We start from the raw sequence: 21,446 nt of genomic DNA, 5'->3' as shown, positions 1-21,446 counted from the left end.
TAGGGACTCCTTTATTGGTTGACTTTTCTTCTAGCAAAATACCTTCAATCGTGGACTCATTTTTTTTCTCTGACTAGGGTTTTTGTTTGTTCTTTCCAGGAATCATGATCTCTGGTCTCTTATTTTCATATAAATTTCAGCTACGGGAGCCATGATCGAAGATACCAACCACATCCCCTTCCTGAAATACATTTAAACGTATCTATACACAAAGCATCTAGAGAAGGGGAAAATTCTTCATAAACTATCATTTAGAACTTAAACAAACTTTGAGTTTCTCACAATTAAAAGAAAAATTATTAACATAGCCTTGGGAAGAGATAGGATCATCATTCCCATGTTCCCAAATCTTATTCTCCCTGCCTCCCTAAAATAATGTTATCTTCTGAAGAACTTTGTAAAGAACATTCAATCTATTCATGCTAAAAATAATAAAACAGACTGGCTGCCCATTTTCAGTTTTAAATGCAAAAATTAAAACATAAGCCAAAGATCTGTGTGTAGAAAGCCTTTATTTGATACATATTTGTTTTATTTGTTGTCACAGTACAGGTGATTGTGACTCAGATCAGTAGCATTAACTAACATTTTGCTATTTATTAGGCCCCAACAATTAGAGAAGCCCAACTTCGAATGCTATGCTCAGCACAAAAAACATGATACAGAATTCATTCATTCAGTAAGCACTCGATGTCTTAGATGCTGGAGCAGTTTAGATAAGGTCACTTCTAGAAGATGGAAGAGCATGTAGCTGGTGGAGGTCTCACTCAGTTCAGGGAACAGATGGAGAGGATTAGGTCTAGGATCTATATCCCTGAAGCTTATAGAGTAAATCAGAAGAACCTGAGAGAACTTAGAGCAAGCTAAGGTGCAGAAACAGACAAGAAATGAATGAATGCTCTCATTCACCTAGATCAATGCTTCCACCGGAGACCTCAAAGCCAAGTTTTTAGAACGAACATTCTAATTCTTGGATTACTGAGAAAAGGAGAATATTTTCCCCTATTATCTCTTTCCTGGGTTTATTGGGTTCCTCCAAAATGCTATTTTGGAGAGTAGCTATACCTAGGCAAATCTCACAGAGTATTAGAACTGACATGATTGGATTTATGGCATTAAGGGTCCTAGAATCACAAAGTAATCACATACACAAAATCTCTCTCTCCATGGGAAAGTTTGCTGTTTTAAAAAAAGATCTTGATAATATCTTCCACATACTTAGCATCAGGCATAGGCTTTCTCTTGCTGCCAGGGGCCAGGAATGTCTTAACTGTTGGAATATTACTGATTCGAGTTTTGAATGCCTAAAGAAAAAAAAATTGAAAGGAAAGTCAGTTGATGCAAAAAACCTCATGACACAAAATTCAAATGATAATGGAAGAGACTCCCCCAAATTCAGGGGTATCACTATTGAAAATGAAGATAGTCTTAATGAATAATCAAAATCTGAGTGAACTAAAATCAGTTAAGTCACTTTCCCATAGATAAACAGCTAATAAATTGTGAAGCCAGATTAAGGTTTGTGACAATCCCTCTAAATTCTAGGGCTTTCTCTCTATTGATTATTCCATCTATTTATTATTTGTTATTTATCCTGTATATGGATTGCTTGGTATGTATTTGTTTGCATGTTGTCTCTTACTGAGAACAAACCTTGCCAGGGGTCATATAGAACTAGTGTCTTGGGTCTCATTTGAACATAGGACCTCCTGATATATCCACTGTATCCTATGTAACTAGTACTGATTATTTCCTATTTATCCTGTATATAACTTGTTTGTATGTAATTTGCCAACATGTCATTTCTCTCATTACATTGTAACCCCTTGAGGGTAAGGATCATCTTTTTTTTTTCCTAGAACAAAGGAGAGATTGATTGACTAATGAATCATGTGCTTTGTCTGGAGGCATACAGCTAGTAAGCATCAAGAGTAGAATTCTAACACAGATCTCCTCCTGAATCCCAATTCCAGATTGTCCAGTGCTCTTGTAATTCTACTACACTATTTGCAATTCTACTACACTTTTTAATGAAAAACTCATAGTTTTATGGCCTCCTACTACATAAGTACTTTATCTGTATAAAGTACACTGGTCAAAGAAATACATACTATACAACTAGAATTACCTTTAGGGAATTAACAAAAATATAGTTTGTAATAATAGAAAAACCTTATAACTAAATATAAACTACTTGAAAACATTTGGAAACAATTTGCTTAAAAAATCTAGGTGATTATCTTTCAACATGAATTTTCTTTTCTAAACCTGAATTTGGTTAATAAATCTTTTTTTCTCCTTACATTATAATAATAGATATTTTTTCTCCTCACAATATAATAATTAATATAACAATAGCTAATATTTATATAGAGCCTACTATGTGCCAAGAATTTTACAATTATTTTCTTGTTTGACCCTCACAACAGCTCTGGGAAGTAGGTGCTATTTTTATTCCCATTTTACAGTTGAGGAAACTGAGCAAACATATTGAGAAGTTGCCCAGGATCACATAGATGATAAGTGACTGAAACTGCATTTGAATTCAGATTTTTCTGACTCAGGCCTGGCACTTTATTTATTGTGCCAACTAATTGCCCCAAACATATGGTTGCAAGGACAAGCATCAGAGTCAAAATGGGAAAACCTGGCATTGACGGAATCAAAATTAATAAGTTTGTATCTCTGTGTGTATGTACAATCATATATATATACATACACACATTATATACATTTATAATATGACATGCTATATATGTCTTTGTATATATGTATATATCTATCCCCAATATATTTGATAAATGACAATTGACAGCTTTTCACATAACCATAACAGCAGTATAGCATGAAGTAGCCAGATCTTGTCTGTACTCTTTAGATTTAAAAAGAGAGAGACTCCCCAGTATTTTAAGAACTGACAGATCTCCCCAATGGAATTAAAAAAGATCTGCTTCTTACCCACACTAGCTGTAGGATCAAGAGGAAGTCATTTAACCTCTCTGTGGCCCAAATGACTAAGGCAATGGTTTTTCAAGTGTGGTTCAGGAACCCCTAAAGCTGTCCAAGACCTTTTCATGGGGTCTCTGAAGTCTAAACCCTATTTTCTTGATAATATTAAAGAAATTTTAACTTTTAATAAGAGAAATATCAATAGATATAACCCACATACTTGGAAGCTCTTGGGGGGGGGGGGGGAGGTAGAGGTGGAGGGCAGAGGCTCTTTATCATTTTTAAGAGCATAAAAGGGTCCTGACATCAAAAAGTTTGAATACCTTTGCTCTAAGGTTGTAGACAAGATCTATATTGCTAAAGCTTTTCCCCAAAATCCTCAGGTGAAAATAACAGGTCCTGAAAATAAAGCACTAAAAACCCTATCTTTATTACATAAATACCTGATAAGCTATCTACCTCTGTTTGCTCTTGGAATTATCTATGTTTTGGAGTCTTGGGAATAGTAAATGCAATCAGGTGTTCATGTGACCTTGGTCAAATTATATAGTGGATTGTTAGACTTTGGAAGAGGAAAGACCAAAAAGATCCATGTGCTTTATCATGAGAAGGCTTGAGAGAACAATTGTCAGAGTAGAGATTAGATGAAGAAATGGCTGTGTTCCATTTGGTGCAATATTTGTTTATTACAGAGAATAATCAAAGGAATAAAAAACATTTTTTTTTCCAGTCATCTCAGTCATGTGAGACTCTTCATGATCCCATTTGGGGTTTTCTTGGCTAAAGATACTGGAGTAGTCCACCATTTCCAGATAGATCAAGACAATTCTGGATCTGACTAAAAAATGCATTTTTGTATAAAGGAATTTGGCCCAAAAGGACTTGGGGGAATTTGATCTGGTCAAGCACTGAGACAAAGAAATAGGGTAGGGAAAAGTATGAGGACTCAGATATCTCTCTGTGCAAGGGGAGGAATGAATGGTGAAATAGTGAGCAAAATTGAGCTGGGTGAACCCTGACCCCCTCCTTAGTTAAGCCAAGTGGCAAATAAAATTGAATCAGATGTTTACAGTTCAAGCCCAAGCTTCTCTCTCTGCAAAGGGACCATAACCACAGCAGCGGTCTAGTATGAAGTGCCCAGATCAAGTCTGTACTTAGACATCATTGTTTTAAATTTGAGATTCTCTAGATTTAGAAAAAAAGAAACTCCCCAATATCTTAAGAACTGACTCTATCCTATTCCTTCCTATGCTTCAGCTTATACAGAACAGACTGATAAATTTATATTTTAGCAATGTTTCCTTAGGTCAACAAGGAAAGTTTGGGTCCATGAGGCAGCTGGGAGAAAAATAAAGATAAAGCAATTTTTAAGTACAAATAATCTTACTATGTAAAAGAACTGGCTGTTGGGAATTCAATTCTCAATCCTTCTCTATCCCTACTTCAATCTATGTAATTCACATATGTACATACATATAAATGCTTATATACATTTTTGCATATATGTATATATGAAGTAAATGAAAAGTCATTTGCCCAACTCCTCATTTATCTTTAAAGACTGGGTCTCCCTATCTCATGCAGCCTAAAAGTGAAGGGACCAATCACCTATTCTACTTTGTGCTCCACTCCAACCACTTCTAACTCCTAACTTAGTGTGAATAGCCCATCTGCATTGTCCAATGCAGAATTCCAGAACTCAAGAGATCCCACAGTTGTCTCCCAGGTAACTGAGCTGATAAGCCTTTGCCACCACACCTAATCAACTATCCATTTTCAGATAAGAAATCTGAAGTCCAAAGTGAAAAGGTGTTTTATCCATAAGTCACCTACTTAGTAAGAGGCAGAATCAGTTTTTTAATCCAACTTCTAATTACAATTCTTTTACACCATTTTTAAAATTTAAAAGTAAATGCAAAATAAGAAAAAAAAAACAAATAGAAAAAGAAAAAAAGAGAGAAAAAGGAAAAAAAAAAAAACCATTGACATGTGCCTAGCAGAACATGAGGGAATATTCAAAATATGTAGGAATAATTTCCATTTTAAGAAAGTATATATAATAATAGAAGACATTATATTTGTAACTGTCCATCTTTTCTTTGCTTCCTTGTCAGTTATTCTTTTGTTCATCTCCTAATTATAATTTTACTGACTAGATTTAAAATTGAAAGCCAACTGATCATCAGATGTTTAAGGAAGAAGTCAGTTTTCAAACTTGATGTTTTCATTACCTGGAGTAAAGGAAATCCAGTGAGTGCATCAGGGACTTTTTCTTCTACCATTAAAATAGCTTCAAACAGTTGTACATCTGCCATGCTCAGCTGGTTACCAACAAGAAAATTTTGTCCATGAGCCTTCAAAATCTGAATGACATAAGCACAGGAGAATGTTGAGGATGTCTTTCACTTTACTTACATATGGAGGAGTTACGGATTAATTATAACAGCAGAGTACATAGCAATGGCGGAGACTGTCCAAAGCCTAGTGGAATGCAACATCAAGCTGGAATCTCTATGAGATGTTACCATTAAATTCCAGACTTTTTCTCCTCTCAAATGACCTAAGTTTAAAGGGATATATCTATATATTATAAATCCACAGAATCATAAATTTAGAGCTAATATAACTCTTTCATTTTACAGATGAGGAAGGTGAGATCCAAAATGGTTAAGTGACTTACTCAGTGTCACACAAGTAGTGACAGAGGCAAGACTGACTATATATCTAGTGTTCCTTCCACTGTATAATGCTACCTCTTTAGGGAAAAAAAAATTTTTTTTACAAGAGAAAGAAGAGTAGGGCAGAGGGACTTCAAGTGATTTCTAAGGATTTTCTAAGGATTTCTAAGGATTTTCCTAAACCTTCAATAATAATAATATTTTTTTTTTAAATTTTTAAGAGGAAAAAAAAGTAAATAACAGTAGTAGCAGCCTGGAGCTGAGATTTTAAGTGGCCTGCATATACATCCCTCATATATCTGAGATAAGACCTGAATCTGGTCTTGATGCCTCTGAGGCCAGATCACCATATAGCATGCAAAACTGCCTCTTGGTGCTCTATCATGAGTTCTTAGCAATCTAAAACATGTTCTCCTGAGATTAGTTTTACAAAAAAAATCACAGAGCAGAGGAAAAATCATTTAGGGACCTGATCTAACTCCTGTTCCTCTATCCTTTTTTCTTGTTCCATCATTCTAAATGCATCAGATTTTCTGTCACTTACATTTTCAAAAGCAGGAAAGTATCTGCCTTTAGCCTTATTAGCAATTTCAACGAGTCTTTGTTTGGACTCTTCTCCTTTCAGGAAAGGGTAGATCATGATTAGTTCCATCAGATCCATTGTTCCCTCTGAATACATGATAATACTAAAAAACAAAAATAAAAATAAAATAAAAGGTATGCAATGTTAATGTTTCTTTCCTTGGCTTCCCCAACTAAGCATCCTTGAACCACAGTAGCAGGGGGACCTGGAAGCCTGTTCACTCACTAAGACTAAACTCTTTTGAAAGAAAGGTATTTTGTGGAGTCAAGGAATTCTTTTTTATTTTAAATCCCCCTGAGTTGTACATGTTTTAGCTATTTCAGATTGCTTACTGTCTTGGGGAGGGGAAAATTAAGGGAAGGAGGGAGAAAAATTTGGAACATAAAATTTTTTGAAAAAATGAATGTTGAAAATTATCTTTATGTCTTTTTGGAAAAATATAATACTGCTTAGAAAAAAAAAAGTTGAACCCCACCCCATTCCCCTAAATCCCCTTGATAAATCTTGAAACAAGTCAGGGAGGATAATTCATTCTCCATTCTCCCAACCAGTCTCTTCTTCCTATCTCCAAAAGAAGAAAAGCAACTACTTTTCCCAGCATGTGTTGAAAGATCCCACTACTGAAGAATTAGAGAATTTAAAAAAAAAAAAAAAAAAAAAAAAAAAGGAAGGCTGGGCTTCTTTGAACCCTAAATCCCTGCATTAAATTTCCAAACTCTTGAGAATCAAAAGCTAGGCAAAGCAATCAAAGGTTAAATTGTTCCTGACAATGCTCCAGTCTTTTCTCATTATTCAACCTAGTATCACACAGAAAAATCAAGGGTCTATTTGTAGAAGGGCCAGTTAACTATCTAGCCAAGTTAACCCCCAAGCAAGCAAAGAACTGCTACAGTACTGTGCTCTCTCCTTCATGTCCTTCCCAAGTAGATTATATTTCTCAGCAATGTAGTGGAGAATAGCTCTTGTCTGAACCAGTTTCATCCCATCAATTTCCACCATTGGCACTTGTTGGAACAGGAGTACAGCTGAGGACAGGAACAATAGAATTAAAAGTCAAAATTGCTGGCATCCAGTAATTCACACAAACTACAAGACTGTTCTGTCATGCCCTGGGGCAGCAAACCAGCAAGAAAATTAAAAAGAATTATCAAGGAATGATTAAGATCTCACCAAATGGAACCAAGGCAAATGGGGAGTTGGTCTTGCCTACAACCCTTTTAGTTCTTAAGGAGACTTTTATTTATAGCATTTTGGGGTGGATGAGGAACTTAACAGAAAGGCTTACACAGCACAGTGGATAGAGCCCTGAACCTGGACTTAAAAAGACCTGATTTCTAATCTGGCCTTGGATATCTATTAGCTAGGTGAGTCGTACAAGTCAATCAAATTTCTATAGGTCTTAATTTCCCCATCAGGAAATGGGATAATAGCATCTCTATCTCAGGATTTCTGTGAAGGAAGATATTTGTAAATACTTTGCAAACCTTAAACTGCTATATAAATGCACTTTGATATTAATATTGAGATTATTTACATTATTTAACTAATATTCATATTATTGATATCAATCTTATTGTTGTTGATATTGATATTATTATTAATTAGAATATTAGGTTAATGAAACTAAAGCCATTGACTAATTTGACCTGCATATATATTATGTGAACATAGTTTTATATAGGGTTAAATGACTTATCCAGGACTCAGGTCTTCTACACTGCAGACTTGGAATGCTATCCACTGTACCACCTAACAGCCCCATGTTGAGCTACATCTTAATACTAACATGTGTACTACATTGGGGGCAGACCAGATAGAACCTATTTATGTATCAATCATCCTATAGTGTAGTTAAACATATTTTCCTTTTAAAAACTTGTTCTTCTCATCCTCATTTTATTAAGATAGTGTTTTTGATGATTTCCTTCAGCTTAATAAAAACTAAGACAAAATCAGAGATTGAGTCATAAAATTTGGTTGATTTGTCCAAAGTCTCACAGATAGTAAGTGGCAGGCATACTAGGATTCAAACTGAGATGCTCCAACTCCAAAGGCACCATGCTTTCCACTGAATAATGATGCCTTCCAGGATTTCAAGTGCATTTTTTTATACTCACTTTCTTTCAACTTTTGCAATTGTTCTCTTGTTTCAAAAAATTTTTCTTCAAACTAAAACAAAAACAGAAATATAAGATGATATTAGAAAATGTCATAGGCAGTTCAAGAGAGTGAACAAAGTTATAAGAATCAATTAATCAGCAAACATTTATTAAGTGCCAATGACATAAAAGATATTGTATTAGGCCTTATGGATGCAAAGGCAGGCCCAACTTAGCCCAAACCCTCAAAGAGCTAATCTTTTACCAGGGGAGATAATATACATACATAAACATATAAATATATAACACATATATAAATAAATCACACCTGCATATTGATATGTATGTATATAAGCACATATATATGTGTACATATATAAATACAGGCAATTTTGAGGGAAGGAATTTGGGGGAGCAAATGGTATTTGGACTAAGCTTTGAAGAAAACTTATAATTCTTCAAGATAGAAATGAAAAGCAATGAATTCTGGGCATAAGGAATAACCTATACAAAGGGAAAGAGACAAACATTTATTAAACTCTTACTATATGCCAGGCACCATGCTAAATCCTTCACAAATATTATCTCATTTGATCTTTATTTTTTTATTGTTTGCAAAGTATTTTTATAATAGCTATTTATTTTTCAAAATACATCCAAAGACAGTTTTCAGCATTCACCCTTGCAAAATTTTGTGTTCTAAATTTTTTTCCTTCCCTCCTCTCCTTTTCTTTTCCCTAGGCAGCAAATAATCCAATGTAGATTCATATTGTAATACCAGAAAAACTGAGGCAAGAGAGAGATTGCTTTTTAATCTTTTAATGTGGAGAGTTTAAGCTAGTCTATTGAGATGGGACTCTTGTCCAAATCATTCTGGCCCAAACTGAGGCAGGGAACTTATATAGGGTTTTAACTAACTAGGGTTTGCAAACAGAATACATAATCTGAATATACAATTTTATAAAGGAAACAAAGGCAGACAAGGGGAGTGAGAACACTGGATGAGCAGATAAACCATAATTCCAGGAAAGGATTCAGAAAAGAATTCCGGACAGGATAAGGATTAAGATAAGAAGGTTGAGGGCAAGAGACAGGCAATACTCAAAACAGAGGGGAAATTATCCAAGATAACACACCTGGAGTTTATGACACAATGGGATGTAAAGGTGGTCAGAGCTTCAAGGTTTTTCCTGACTCAGTTCTCCCAGTCCTAATGACAAGGAAGGGGTCGGGGGTAGGGCTATAATAATTTTTATTTTTTATTCAGGGCATAATATTTCCATACTCTCTATAGTGAGTATTTAAATTCTTGAATCATCTTGGAGGGTCTCAGCACCATGATTTTGACTTACTGTACCTGGAAGCCGATAAATTAAAATAAGATTAGAAAAGGTGCTAGGACCTAGAGTGAGGGCAAGACTCTCTCTGGTAACCACAGAGTTGCTAACTTGTTTAGGGCGGCACAGAGGCCTCTTTGTTGCAAGAATAGCATGCCAGGTTCTCTGCAGCTCTGGAGCACCATCTCAGCCAGGGAACCCAGTTTGAGATGGACAGTTCAGTGTGAATTAGGTCTACATTCGTTTGTACACTTAACTCAGCATCTGCTTGTAAAGGGAGCAGCGGTGCTCAAGGCATGCTGACCAATCCCAAAACTGTGCTGTGTGCTTGGGAGAGACTGCAATGGGAAGATTAAGACCTGAAATGGCCCCACCCATTCCTGCCCAGACAGGGTAGGGAATCCCGCTACTAGGATTCAAAAAGGATCTGGGTGTGGAAGTATGCACACTTAGCCATACCCTTTTTCCCCACTTAAGTAAGTTTCCCTAAATTCTAATTAAATGTTGTAGACAAACTGACTTACCATTTGGTTACTATTTTTTTTTCCTCAATACATATAAAACTGGCCTTCAAAAATTTGACTAGATAAAAAGGCTATTTCTTTGTCAGTTTTTTTTTTTTTTAAAGCAATTGACATCAGCTTGTTTTTCTCTATCTCTTACTTCCCACAATTCACAGCTGCAACCTGATCCAAATGAGGTTTTATTGACCCCTTTTTTTCTTCTAACAGGTTTTCTAAACAGGCAGATTTTAAAAGCAGCCAAGGTTTTTCTGTTTTTCCCAAAATTAGTGCAAACAGGTTACAATTAACTCCAATAAAGTTAACACTCCTAAAGCATTTGTTTTATGCTAAGCACCTTTGTAATCTTGAAATGTCCAATTGCCAAATCCTTCAATCATTGTTCTTAAAAACTTAACAGAAATTCTTAAACCAACACAACAGATAGACAAGTCACAAACAGTCTGCACAGATGCAACAATTAACAAATACAAACTAGGGGCAACCTCCTGATATCTCAGGAGTGCAATGAGAGGAGTTCTCAGTTCAACAATCTCTCCCTCACCAAAACACAAATACCCAAACAGCCTTTTCAAAGATTAACCAGGCTTCTGGACTCTAGAATAGAACCAGAGGGATCAGATCAGGTGTGTTTCCTTCCTTCCCATAGAGTGCCCAGATGTATTTTTTTGTGTTTTACACATCAAAAAATACCCAAAACCAAGTTGTGCCTAATGGCACCCAGATTTGTGCTAACAGTCACCAGCCCAAGCAGTGATTAAAAAGCACCCAGATTTGTGCCCAAAGGCAGCCAGAAAAAATTGTGCTTAAAAAATACCCAGTTTTTGAAGAAATTTGGCAGTTATAACTTATCTCCCTCATCTTGGCTCCGTGTCTTTAGTTCATATTTAAGAGCCCTAAATAACCATGACAGGTACCCAAACTGTCCCAGGAGAGACTCAAAGGAGAATTGCTGAGGTTAAAGATCAATTACAATGACCTCATTTCTGAAAGAAATGTTTTTTGAAGCTTTTTAAATCTTCCTACTGAACATGATCAGAAGCCCTGCTCTTGTTCATAGCTGCTGGAGAAATAGTACCATTTGGGACAGCTAAGTCACAAATATCAACTCCATTCAGAGATTTTTGTTTTGGTTTAGTGTTCCTGCTGACAGTAATAGTCTGTAGCAACCTCACCCTCCACACTGCTGATGGTGAAAATGAAATCTCTACTTTACTCACTGCTACTAAACCAAAATGGGATCTCATCATGCAGGCTAAATGACTGATATCTCAGATGCTTGGGGACCAGTTGTGGCTTCTGTTAGTACTAATCAAATTCATCATCAACATTTAAACATATAAACTCATCTTATCTCCTGGAGATCAGAGAAAAAGGTTGTAGAGTGAGTTACCACAACATCCCACAGGCATCTACATTTTTTAAAAAAATTCACCAGTTTTTTTTTTTTAATTTAAAAATATTTAAAAAAAATTTTTTTTTAAAAATTAATAGCAACTACATATTAAGTCTTTTCTAGGTGCCAGGTGTTTGTATTAATCACATGATATTAAAAAAAAAGAAAGAAAGAAAACAGAGTCCATGGCCTCAAAAAATAATCCTTTGATAGGTACATCATCAATGAGTTACAGCTCTATGGATAATGGCTTCAATAAGCTTCTAACCTATGGATAACTTGTGATAAGTCTCTGTATCAACGGCACTCAGATGTCCCACAAAGACTAACTATATGTCTCCTTTCTTCAGTCTGTGGGATGAGTTGGTAGAGACTGGACTGTTTTTAACAGTGGTTTCTGGCAAATAGAGGCAGAGAGGAAGGAATACACAGAAAGGAGGATGCAAAGAGAAAAGGAAACAGATTAATAAGGACATTAGTATGGATATGATTCAGAGGAAATTCATTGTAAAACTTTAATTTATGAAATAATTCACGTTAGAATTCATCTCCCTGCTTTGCTTTTTTTTTTGTATGTATGGAACACAGTATATATAATATTGAACTGAGTTGCTATATTGGTTATCTTTGCTTAAACTGTTTTCTCCCCTCTATTTTTTTTTTTTATTCTATGCTTATTATAAGGGATGGTTCCCTGGAAGACTTAGAAAAGTGATATTCTGGGAAAGAAAGTAAAATTAAAATTCATTAAAAACTTTGTTAATAAAGAATTATTTATAATAATAAGAATTTTACTCTTTTGTCAAAGTTCTGATCTGATGACTTTGTTAAAATGAAGGTTAACTTGAGTTTATGAAGGCTGTATCAGGTGACTGGAAATGAGTTAAGTCCATCTAAGCCATAAAGCCTTGGTTGTATGCTCAAAGGCAAACTGGATGTTTGTCATCTAAGGATGTACCTAGTTAACCTCTGAATGGGTCATTCCTGTGTGGCTGGTCACCAAGTGAAGAATAATATATTTTGGCCACAGTGACTCATACCAACTCTGCTCTGCTACAAAGGGGTTTCGTTCTAACTAATACAATGTACAAGTAAGAGTTGGAGCTATATTATACCTTAAAGAAATCACAGAAGGATTATTCAATTTTTATAATGGTAAAGCAAGTCTGTTTTTGTAGAAACTCTCTTACTTAATTTATAAATTTGCTGACTAGCTTGTGAAATACCCTTTATCGGTTACTCATTAAATACCTGGCAGAGACACTGAAAACCTGAGCCAAGACTAGGGGAAGGCAAGAGAGCAATCACCAAGGAGAAAACCCACAAGTGAACCCAAGGGACAATTTGTAATATTATCTTTATATAAATGTATATATTACTAATGTCAGAAAATTCGGCCCTCTATAGCATGTAGGTATTGATTTTTTGACAAGTAAAAGAATATGTTAGTTACAGTGAAAACTGAAACTCTTAGCTTCACAGGAAGCGTGATTTTTCTTTCCTTTTTTCTTTTAAATCTAAAATTTTTTAAATTAAGTACCTTCCCTTTCTATTGGAAAAAAAAAAAGAAAGAAAAGAAAATTCTTATAACAAATATTCATAGTCAAGCAAAATAAATTTCCACTTTTCAAAGGGCATCATGGTTTATTTATTTAAGAGGTATTTCATTTTAAACAAAGTCATTGAAAATGCTAAAGTATCAACATATTTTCATAATCCCCCAAATGTATGGGATTCAAATCCTTCCCAGAGACCACAGTACCTTGTCTTAGGCCCTACACTAAGGGTTTCAAGAAAACTAGTTTAGTTTAAGAAAACTAAAGCCTTGAACGCCACTGTTAAATTTTGATTCATTCCTTGCACATAGGAAACTCTCTAAATACTACTCCAGTGTTTGGAAACTGAAGGTTTTTAGAAAGTCATTAATTGGTCTGGATTTAGTTTTCTCATCTATAAGAAGAGAGGATTGGATTAAATAATCCTCTGAGGAGTCTTACAGCTCCAGAGTGATAATAAAGTATTTTTAAAATGATAAAGAAAAAAAGCAATTGGAAAGTAAAATTGTTCTTAAAAAAAAAGTATAGCAATTTGTACAAGTCAACTTTTGGGAAAGACATCTCTTGGCTAAAGGGAGGGATTGTTTGTAATAACTAGGAACATTTAGGTCACAGCTTCTTTCTCTCTAAGATGTTCCAGACCTTGAAAACAATGAAATCTCTTTGGAAAGTTTTTCCCACTCTGAATCAGACAAACCTCTACTCCAGCTACTGCTAGGAGCCATCGGATGGATTCCATTCTGCCTCTTCCATTAACATAGTGGAGGATGGGTTTACTTGCCATTATGATGTTTCAGATTTTCTGAAAAAGACCAAAAAATAACAGATGAGACTGGATTTCTTGTTCTTAATATGATCCTATGCATACAGATTAAATATTTGAAATCTTGATCTGATTTGGATAGTATGTGCCATTGGTGGAAAATTGGTTCATTATAATCAATTGTGTTAGGCAGGAATATATTTGTAAAAGACAGCATATGCAGTGTTGATAAAAAGATAGACATATACATAAAATAAAAAACTATAAGACAAACATCTAAGTATATGTAAAAATTGTGATGCAAAAGGAAGAGCATTGAATTTGGAGACAGAAGCACCAGAGATAAACCATGGTCCCCAACTATCTTGTATGGATTTGGATAGGTCAGTCATTTTGGACCTCCATTATTTCATCTATCAAATGAGGAAACTGGGTTAGGTGGTAGCTAGGGTCCTTTTCAGCCTTAAATGCATGATCCTAGTACTATTATTTTCTCCATTTAACAACAACAAGAAAAAGAAGAACTGTTTAAAATAACAATATTTGCTTACAGTGTATTCCTCTATTATCTGCATTTTGGGGTGGGGAATCATTGCTTCCCAGTGACCTCTTTTTAAAACACAGAACTGGATGTACTTTTTTTTTTTTTAAAAAGCTAACAACCTTGAATAAAGCTCATAAATATTCAGTTATCTAAGGAGAGAAGAAATAAGAAGAGGACAAGTTTGATGATAGAAGAACAGTAAAAGAACATATACTGGGGGAGAAAGGCCAAGAGAGAAAAGAGGAAAAGAAAGGATTAGGAAGGCTCTGAAAAGACTTGAAGAAGAAAGGATTTTAAAGCTAAGAAGGACCTACCTCAATTTTGGGGGGGATTTGTTTTGTTTTTTTTATATATGAGGAAACTGAGACTGATGCATCCTGCTCAAGACCAGACCATAAGGAGATGAGTTAATTTAATTCATCAAATATTGACTAAGTACTTGTCAGTGCAAAATACATTCTTGGACAGTTAGAAATCAAAGATGGCATAGTAGATAGAACTGGGTCTGCAGTCAAGCCCAACAAGTTCAAATCCAGCCTCAGCTACTAGCTATAATATCCTGGAAAAGTCACTTAATGGGTTTGCTTTTAGTTCCCTCAGCTGTAAAATGTAAAACCCTAGGAACCAGGTTGTTGTGAGGATCAAATGAGATAATATTTGTAAAGGGCCAGGCACATAGTAAGTGCTATATAAATGCTAGCTATCGTTATTATCCTGGTCTTAAGCAATTTATATACCAGTGAGGTTGAAATATACCCCCTTTTCCATCATTTAACAAGTTTATTTCCCACAATCCCTAACCCTAAATCAAGCCTAAAAATAATTGCCCAATTTCATTTTTCACAACTATTAATTCAGTCAGTTCTTCACCCCCACCCATCCTTTCCCTATTTCCCCGTTTTCTCTTCCTCACTTAGGATTAAGAATGTAATCCAAGTGTCTTCAAGAGTAATGAAAGGGAACTGATGCTAACTGAAGTGAATAGAACCAGGAGAACAATGTACATAACAACAATAAGATTATCAATGATCAATTCTGATGGATGTGGCTCTTTTCAACAGTAAGGTGATTCAGGACAGTTCAATGGTCTTGTGATGGAAAGAACCATCTGCTCACAGAGAGATGACCAAGTATGAATCACAATATAGTATTTTCACTTTTTTAGTTATTTGATTGCATTTTGTTTTCTTTCTCATTTTTTTCCTTTTTTGATCTGATTTTTCTTATGCAGCATGATAATTGCAGAAATATGTATAGAAGAACTACATGTTTAACATATATTGGATTACTTGCTGTCTAGAGGAGGAGGGTAAGGGAGGGAGAAAAAAAATTGGAACATAAGGTTTTGCAAGGGTGAATGTTGAAGACTATGCATGGGTTTTGAAAATAAAAAGCTTTATTTAAAAAAAAAAAAAAAAAGATTATGTGCCTGAGGAGACTTTGTGATTCCATAACTTAAAATTAACAAGAACAGTGAGAGTTAAACAAGAAAATCCCCATCATTCCCTCAATACTTCACCAAGCACACTATGTACACTTAGTACAAAGTCCCATATCTCAAAAAAGATACAAAATTAAGATACATTATGTAATTAATTGAGTTTTTAATAGAGAAATCCCAGTCCACGAGAAACTTTTTTGGACTAAAATTATCCTTTTTTAAACAGATGGCTACAGTCTGTCAGGATGATATAGCAGAACACTAATTACAAACCAAATGATTTGTATCCATTTACAAAATACATTTCTTATGGAAATATGAAAGGGTAGAAAGTAAACAAGATACTGGGGCGGTCTTAAACTGCCCCATCCCCACCCTCCAAAAAAAGGAAGTTGTAGGGAGGAAAGGTGAAGAGAAGGTATAAGAAAAGTCACATATTCCTAGCACAAAAGTAATTTTAAGTTTTAGAATATATTCTATACTTCAAAAGATGAGTAAATCTTTACCTGCCACCCCCCAGTTTAGCAGACTTGAATTTTTGCATCCCTTAGCTTTCTCACATCAAATCATCAATCTGATGGACAACTTTCTAGAGATAAACCTTAGTGGTTGCCCACCCCAAATCAGCCAATCCTACAGGGATTCTTTGGGTCTCATGGACTGAGCTGGTCTAGTCTGACCAACTAACCATTATATTTCTAACTTTCTATGGGGAAAGCATTTTTGGATTAGCACCATTTTTATTTAAGGAAAAAAAAAAGATAGGGACAATCTACTCACAGAATAAGTGCTTACCAGAACATTCTAATTCCTCAGAATCCACATCTATTATTACTTTTGTCCAGAAGAAAAGTTTTCATACTTCAAAACATTTAATGCATTATCTCACGGGAGGGAAAATTAACAGTTATTTCCAATAGTTTCCCAAAAACTATTTTAACAATTTCAGATTTGGAACTGTTGTAGAGCCTTTTAGGTAAAGAAAGACCTTTCTCAAAAGAAATAGTTACTTGTTACCAGGGAAATTCAGGCAGCACTCCTTCTCAAACAAAGGTCAAATATCTCTCCCTCTACAGCCTCACCAAAGCAAATTTAAATGGTAGCCAAAGTTATACCAGTAATTCAATTTTTCAAAGTACTTTAAAGGCACATGCCTTTAAGAATCTACCATCCCACCGATTTTATAGATGAGGAAAACAAAACATCTTGAGATTCAGTGTCTTGACTAGACTCCCTGTTTCCTCATACTTGGCATGGAGCTCTCAACTCAATCTTATCCAAATTTTGGGTCTCTCCCAGAGCCTCCAAAAGTCTGTCAATATTTGCTGAATACACAAAAGCTTTAATTTAGACTTCCATCCAGGGCCAGATGGATTTCACAAGTGAATTCTACCAAACATTTAAAGAATAATTAATTCCAATACTATGTAAATCATTTGGAAAAACAGATAAAGGAGTCCTGCCAAGTTCCTTCTATGACATAAATATGTTACTGATACCTAAACCAGGAAGAACCAAAACTGAAAAAGAAAATTACAGACCAATCTCCCTAATGAATATTGAATTTAGTCTTCCTGATTTCCTACTCCTTTTGCTGAATGAACTCCTGCTCTTAGACTGAGATCATCTCTGTAGTGAAAAGAATTTAACTTCTGGTAAAATATAACCTCAAAATCAAGACAGGAGAATTGCCAGCTGTTACAAAAAAAAAGTAATCCCACAGTGAAAGTTTATTTTCCAAATATTTCCAGATGAAAAAATGAGGATGCACAGCCCCCCAATTCACTTGCATGCCATGGCACCACCTCCCTGATGTCATGGTCCTCTTGGAGAACAAAGGACAAACAACAAGGACAAAGAGCCCAAAATGATTTTAAGGCAGTCTATTCCCCTGAAAACAAAACAAAATAAACAACAAACAAATTCTTACACTCAAAATAAGCCTCTGAGAATCAGATACAACACTGAACCCTCTCTGTGTGCACAAACAATGTCAAACAAAGGGCAGAGCAACTCCCAACAATGACTTAGATCTCCTCACCCCATTGCTTCTACTTCCCATCCTCCACCCCCCAACCCTTTAAACCACCTTTCTGGGATTCTGTAATTTCCCCTTATAGCCAATCTCATATCCCTTGTCCTGTACTCTGGAAAATTCCATGTTCTATGTGCCCTGCCCCATGCTTCCTACTCCCTGAACCCTGTCCAATTTTTACTTTTAAAAAATTTTATTTAAAGTTTTGAGTTCCAAATTATATCTCTCTCTCCTTTTTCCCTCTCTCTTCGCTAAGACGGTAAGCAGCTATAGGTTATATTTGTGGAATTATTTCCCTATTAATCATTTTGTACAAGAAGTCTCAAATAAGAGAAAAAATGCAAGAAACTGAAAAATGGCATGCTTCAGTTAATATTTAAACAACATCAGTTCTTTCTTTGGAGAAAGACAGTATGCTTTGTCATTAGTCTTTTGGGAGCATCTTGGATCGCTATATTGCTAAGAATGTCTAATCATTCACAATTCTTCACTGAACTATTACTGTGCACAACATTCTTCCAGTTCTGTTCACGTCACTATGCATCAGTTCATGTAAGTCCAGGTTTTTCTTGAACCATCATCCTTGTGGAAAATGCTGTACACATCTAGAGAAAGGATTTGAAGTCTTGAGTTTTTGGTGGCTTTTCCCTTTTGTTCTATTTCTTCTTTCACAATATGACTAAAGTAGAAATATGTTCAAATATTACACATGTATAACCTGTATCAGATTGCTCTCTTGGAGAGGGGGGATGAAAGAAAAGGAAGGAGAAAAAAATTGAAACAAAATCTTACAAAATGAATGTTGAAAACTATCTTTATATGTAATTAGAAAAAATAAAATACTATTTACCCCCGCAAAAAAATCATCCTGCTTGTCATTTATTATAGTACAGTAATACTCTATTACAATCATATGCCACAACTTGTTTAGTCATTCCCCAATTGATGAATACCCCTTCCATTTCCAATTCTTAGCTACCATAAAAAGAGCTGCAATAACTCTAGGTCTTTTCCTCTTTTTTTTTTTTTTGGATGTTTGGAATATAGACCAAGCAATGGCACTGCTGGATCAAAAAGTAGGCAGTTTTATAATTCTCTGGGCGTAGTTCCAAATTTCTCTCCAGAATGGTTGGATTCGTTCACAATTCCAACATTAATGTCCCAGTTTTTCCACATCCCATCCTACATCCAACATTTTCATTTTTTGTTATATTTGCCAATCTTAAGGCTCTTACTTTAAAAAAAAAAATGATTTCTTTTATTCTTCACATAAATGTCGTTCATTTGAGTATTTATAATACTCAGAGTAACTTAGTCGTTTACAATTTAGTTACTCTTTGAATCAGTGTTGTTACTGTATACATTGTGCTCTCGGTTCTGCTCATTTCACTCTTCATTATTTCAAGAAAGTCTACGTTTTTCTAAAACCAACCCATTCAATTCTTACCGTACATTCCATGACAGCTACATTTTATTTAGCCATTCCCTAATAAATGGGCATCTCTTTAATTTCCAGTTCTTTGCCATCATCTTGTCCCATTCTTCCTTACCCCGGACCCCTGCATCCAGTCCCTCGTTTCTCGCCCCGTACATTCTGCCCCCTTCTCAATGCTTTCTGGTCCAGTTCTCAGTTTCCCGCGTCCAGGTTCCCATCCCCTTTTCCATGCTTCCTCCACGTCTCCCATCCCTTAAACGCTGTCTCCCGCCCCACTCCGTCCCTTGCCCCATGCCCATGGATATCACCAGTCCCTCTCACCTCCTCTGCCCCTTGCCACCTGAGCGCTATAAATCTCCCCGCCGGTCCCAGACCGCAAGCTTCCAAACACTTGTGCCCTGACCTATTCCCAGCCCGCGGAGCCCAGATGGAAGCAGGGCAAGGGGACGGAGCCCAGATGGAAGCAGGGCAAGGGGACGGAGCCCAGGTGGAGCCAGCGCAAGGGGACTGCGGAGGCCCTGGAGCAGGTAAAGTTAGCTGCGAAAGCGGAGCCCAGGCGGCGAGGGGGCAGGAGGAAGAGACCGGGGAGGGCAAAGACTTCTGCCCACTCTCACCGTCCGCCGCTGGTGGAGAGGGTCTTGCCAGCCAGCTGGTGTCCAAAAGGAGAATCCTCGGCGCGAAAGGAAGAAAGGAAGGCTAGGCGCACAGGGCGGAGCTGCAATTAAGAGAAGTGGGCGAGGACTTTGGGAGAAGTCTACCAATGGTGACTCTGGTATTTTGCATGCCCAACCCAGCTGCAAAGTATCATGGGGAGGATAAAAAACATCCCAAATTGCAAAGAAATTCAGCTGTAACCAAGTATTCGAAAAAGATGCAAAAATAGTGTTCTTACGGAAGCGATATAACTATGCCCCTTGAGATTCTTATAGTCACGTTGCAAATTGTCACCCCATACGTAAAGAAAACTCATTTGTCGGCCCTATATACTGAACGCCCCCAAGAGGCTGTTGGATGTGAGGGCGATCTGGCTGCGACATCTGTCACCCCATTGATCGCCAGGGTTGATTCGGCTGATCTGGCTGGCTAGGCGGGTGTCCCCTTCCTCCCTCACCGCTCCATGTGCGTCCCTCCCGAAGCTGCGCGCTCGGTCGAAGAGGACGACCTTCCCCGATAGAGGCGTACCGTTCTTCGGTCAAGGGTATACGAGTAGCTGCGCTCCCCTGCTAGAACAAGCTCCCAAGGTCCATTTGTAGGAGAACGTAGGGTAGTCAAGCTTCCAAGACTCCAGACACATCCAAATGAGGCGCTGCACGTGGCAGTCTGCCTTCCTTTTGTGCCTTTTCTGCGCAAAACACAAGAAACAACTAAATCTGCATTCCTTTTGCAATTTTTTAAAATGCAGGAATAAAGATGGAAATAGGAATCTGCCTTCCTTTTGTGCCTTTTCAGCGCAAAACACAAGAAACAACCAAGTCTGCATTCCTCATGCAATTTTTTAAAAATGCAGGAATAAAGATGGAAATAGGAATCTGCCTTCCTTTTGTGCCTTTTCAGCGCAAAACACAAGAAACAACCAAGTCTGCATTCCTCATGCAATTTTTTAAAATGCAGGAATAAAGATGGAAATAGGAATCTGCCTTCCTTTTGTGCCTTTTCAGCGCAAAACACAAGAAACAACCAAGTCTGCATTCCTCATGCAATTTTTTAAAATGCAGGAATAAAGATGGAAATAGGAATCTGCCTTCCTTTTGTGCCTTTTCTGCGAAAAACACAAGAAACAACTAAATCTGCATTCCTTTTGCAATTTTTTAAAATGCAGGAATAAAGATGGAAATAGGAATCTGCCTTCCTTTTGTGCCTTTTCAGCGCAAAACACAAGAAACAACCAAGTCTGCATTCCTCATGCAATTTTTTAAAATGCAGGAATAAAGATGGAAATAGGAATCTGTCTTCCTTTTGTGCCTTTTCTGCGAAAAACACAAGAAACAACCAAGTCTGCATTCCTCATGCAATTTTTTAAAATGCAGGAATAAAGATGGAAATAGGAATCTGCCTTCCTTTTGCAAAATTCCCAGAATCCCCCAATTCAAAACTTCATTTATGTAGGAA

General features: G+C 36.4%; 1 protein-coding gene across 1 annotated transcript; it reads right to left on the bottom strand.

Moving 5' to 3' along the window:
- Positions 1–493: 493 nt before the first annotated feature.
- Positions 494–20,056, bottom strand: LOC100927091 (glutathione S-transferase). The gene is made up of 7 exons (XM_031964724.1): positions 19,952–20,056; positions 13,817–13,921; positions 8,328–8,379; positions 7,106–7,235; positions 6,172–6,313; positions 5,181–5,312; positions 494–1,304 (listed from the first exon to the last, which is right to left on the bottom strand). The coding sequence occupies exons 2-7, from the start codon at positions 13,901–13,903 to the stop codon at positions 1,185–1,187; spliced, it is 663 nt and encodes a 220-aa protein (XP_031820584.1). The 5' UTR covers positions 13,904–13,921; positions 19,952–20,056; the 3' UTR covers positions 494–1,184.
- Positions 20,057–21,446: the final 1,390 nt, after the last annotated feature.

This window comes from Sarcophilus harrisii, chromosome 4, assembly GCF_902635505.1.
Source record: "Sarcophilus harrisii chromosome 4, mSarHar1.11, whole genome shotgun sequence".
Taxonomy (NCBI): Eukaryota; Metazoa; Chordata; class Mammalia; order Dasyuromorphia; family Dasyuridae; genus Sarcophilus; species Sarcophilus harrisii.
Note: the sequence above shows the minus strand (reverse complement) of the source record. Positions and strands in the feature narration are given on the sequence as shown.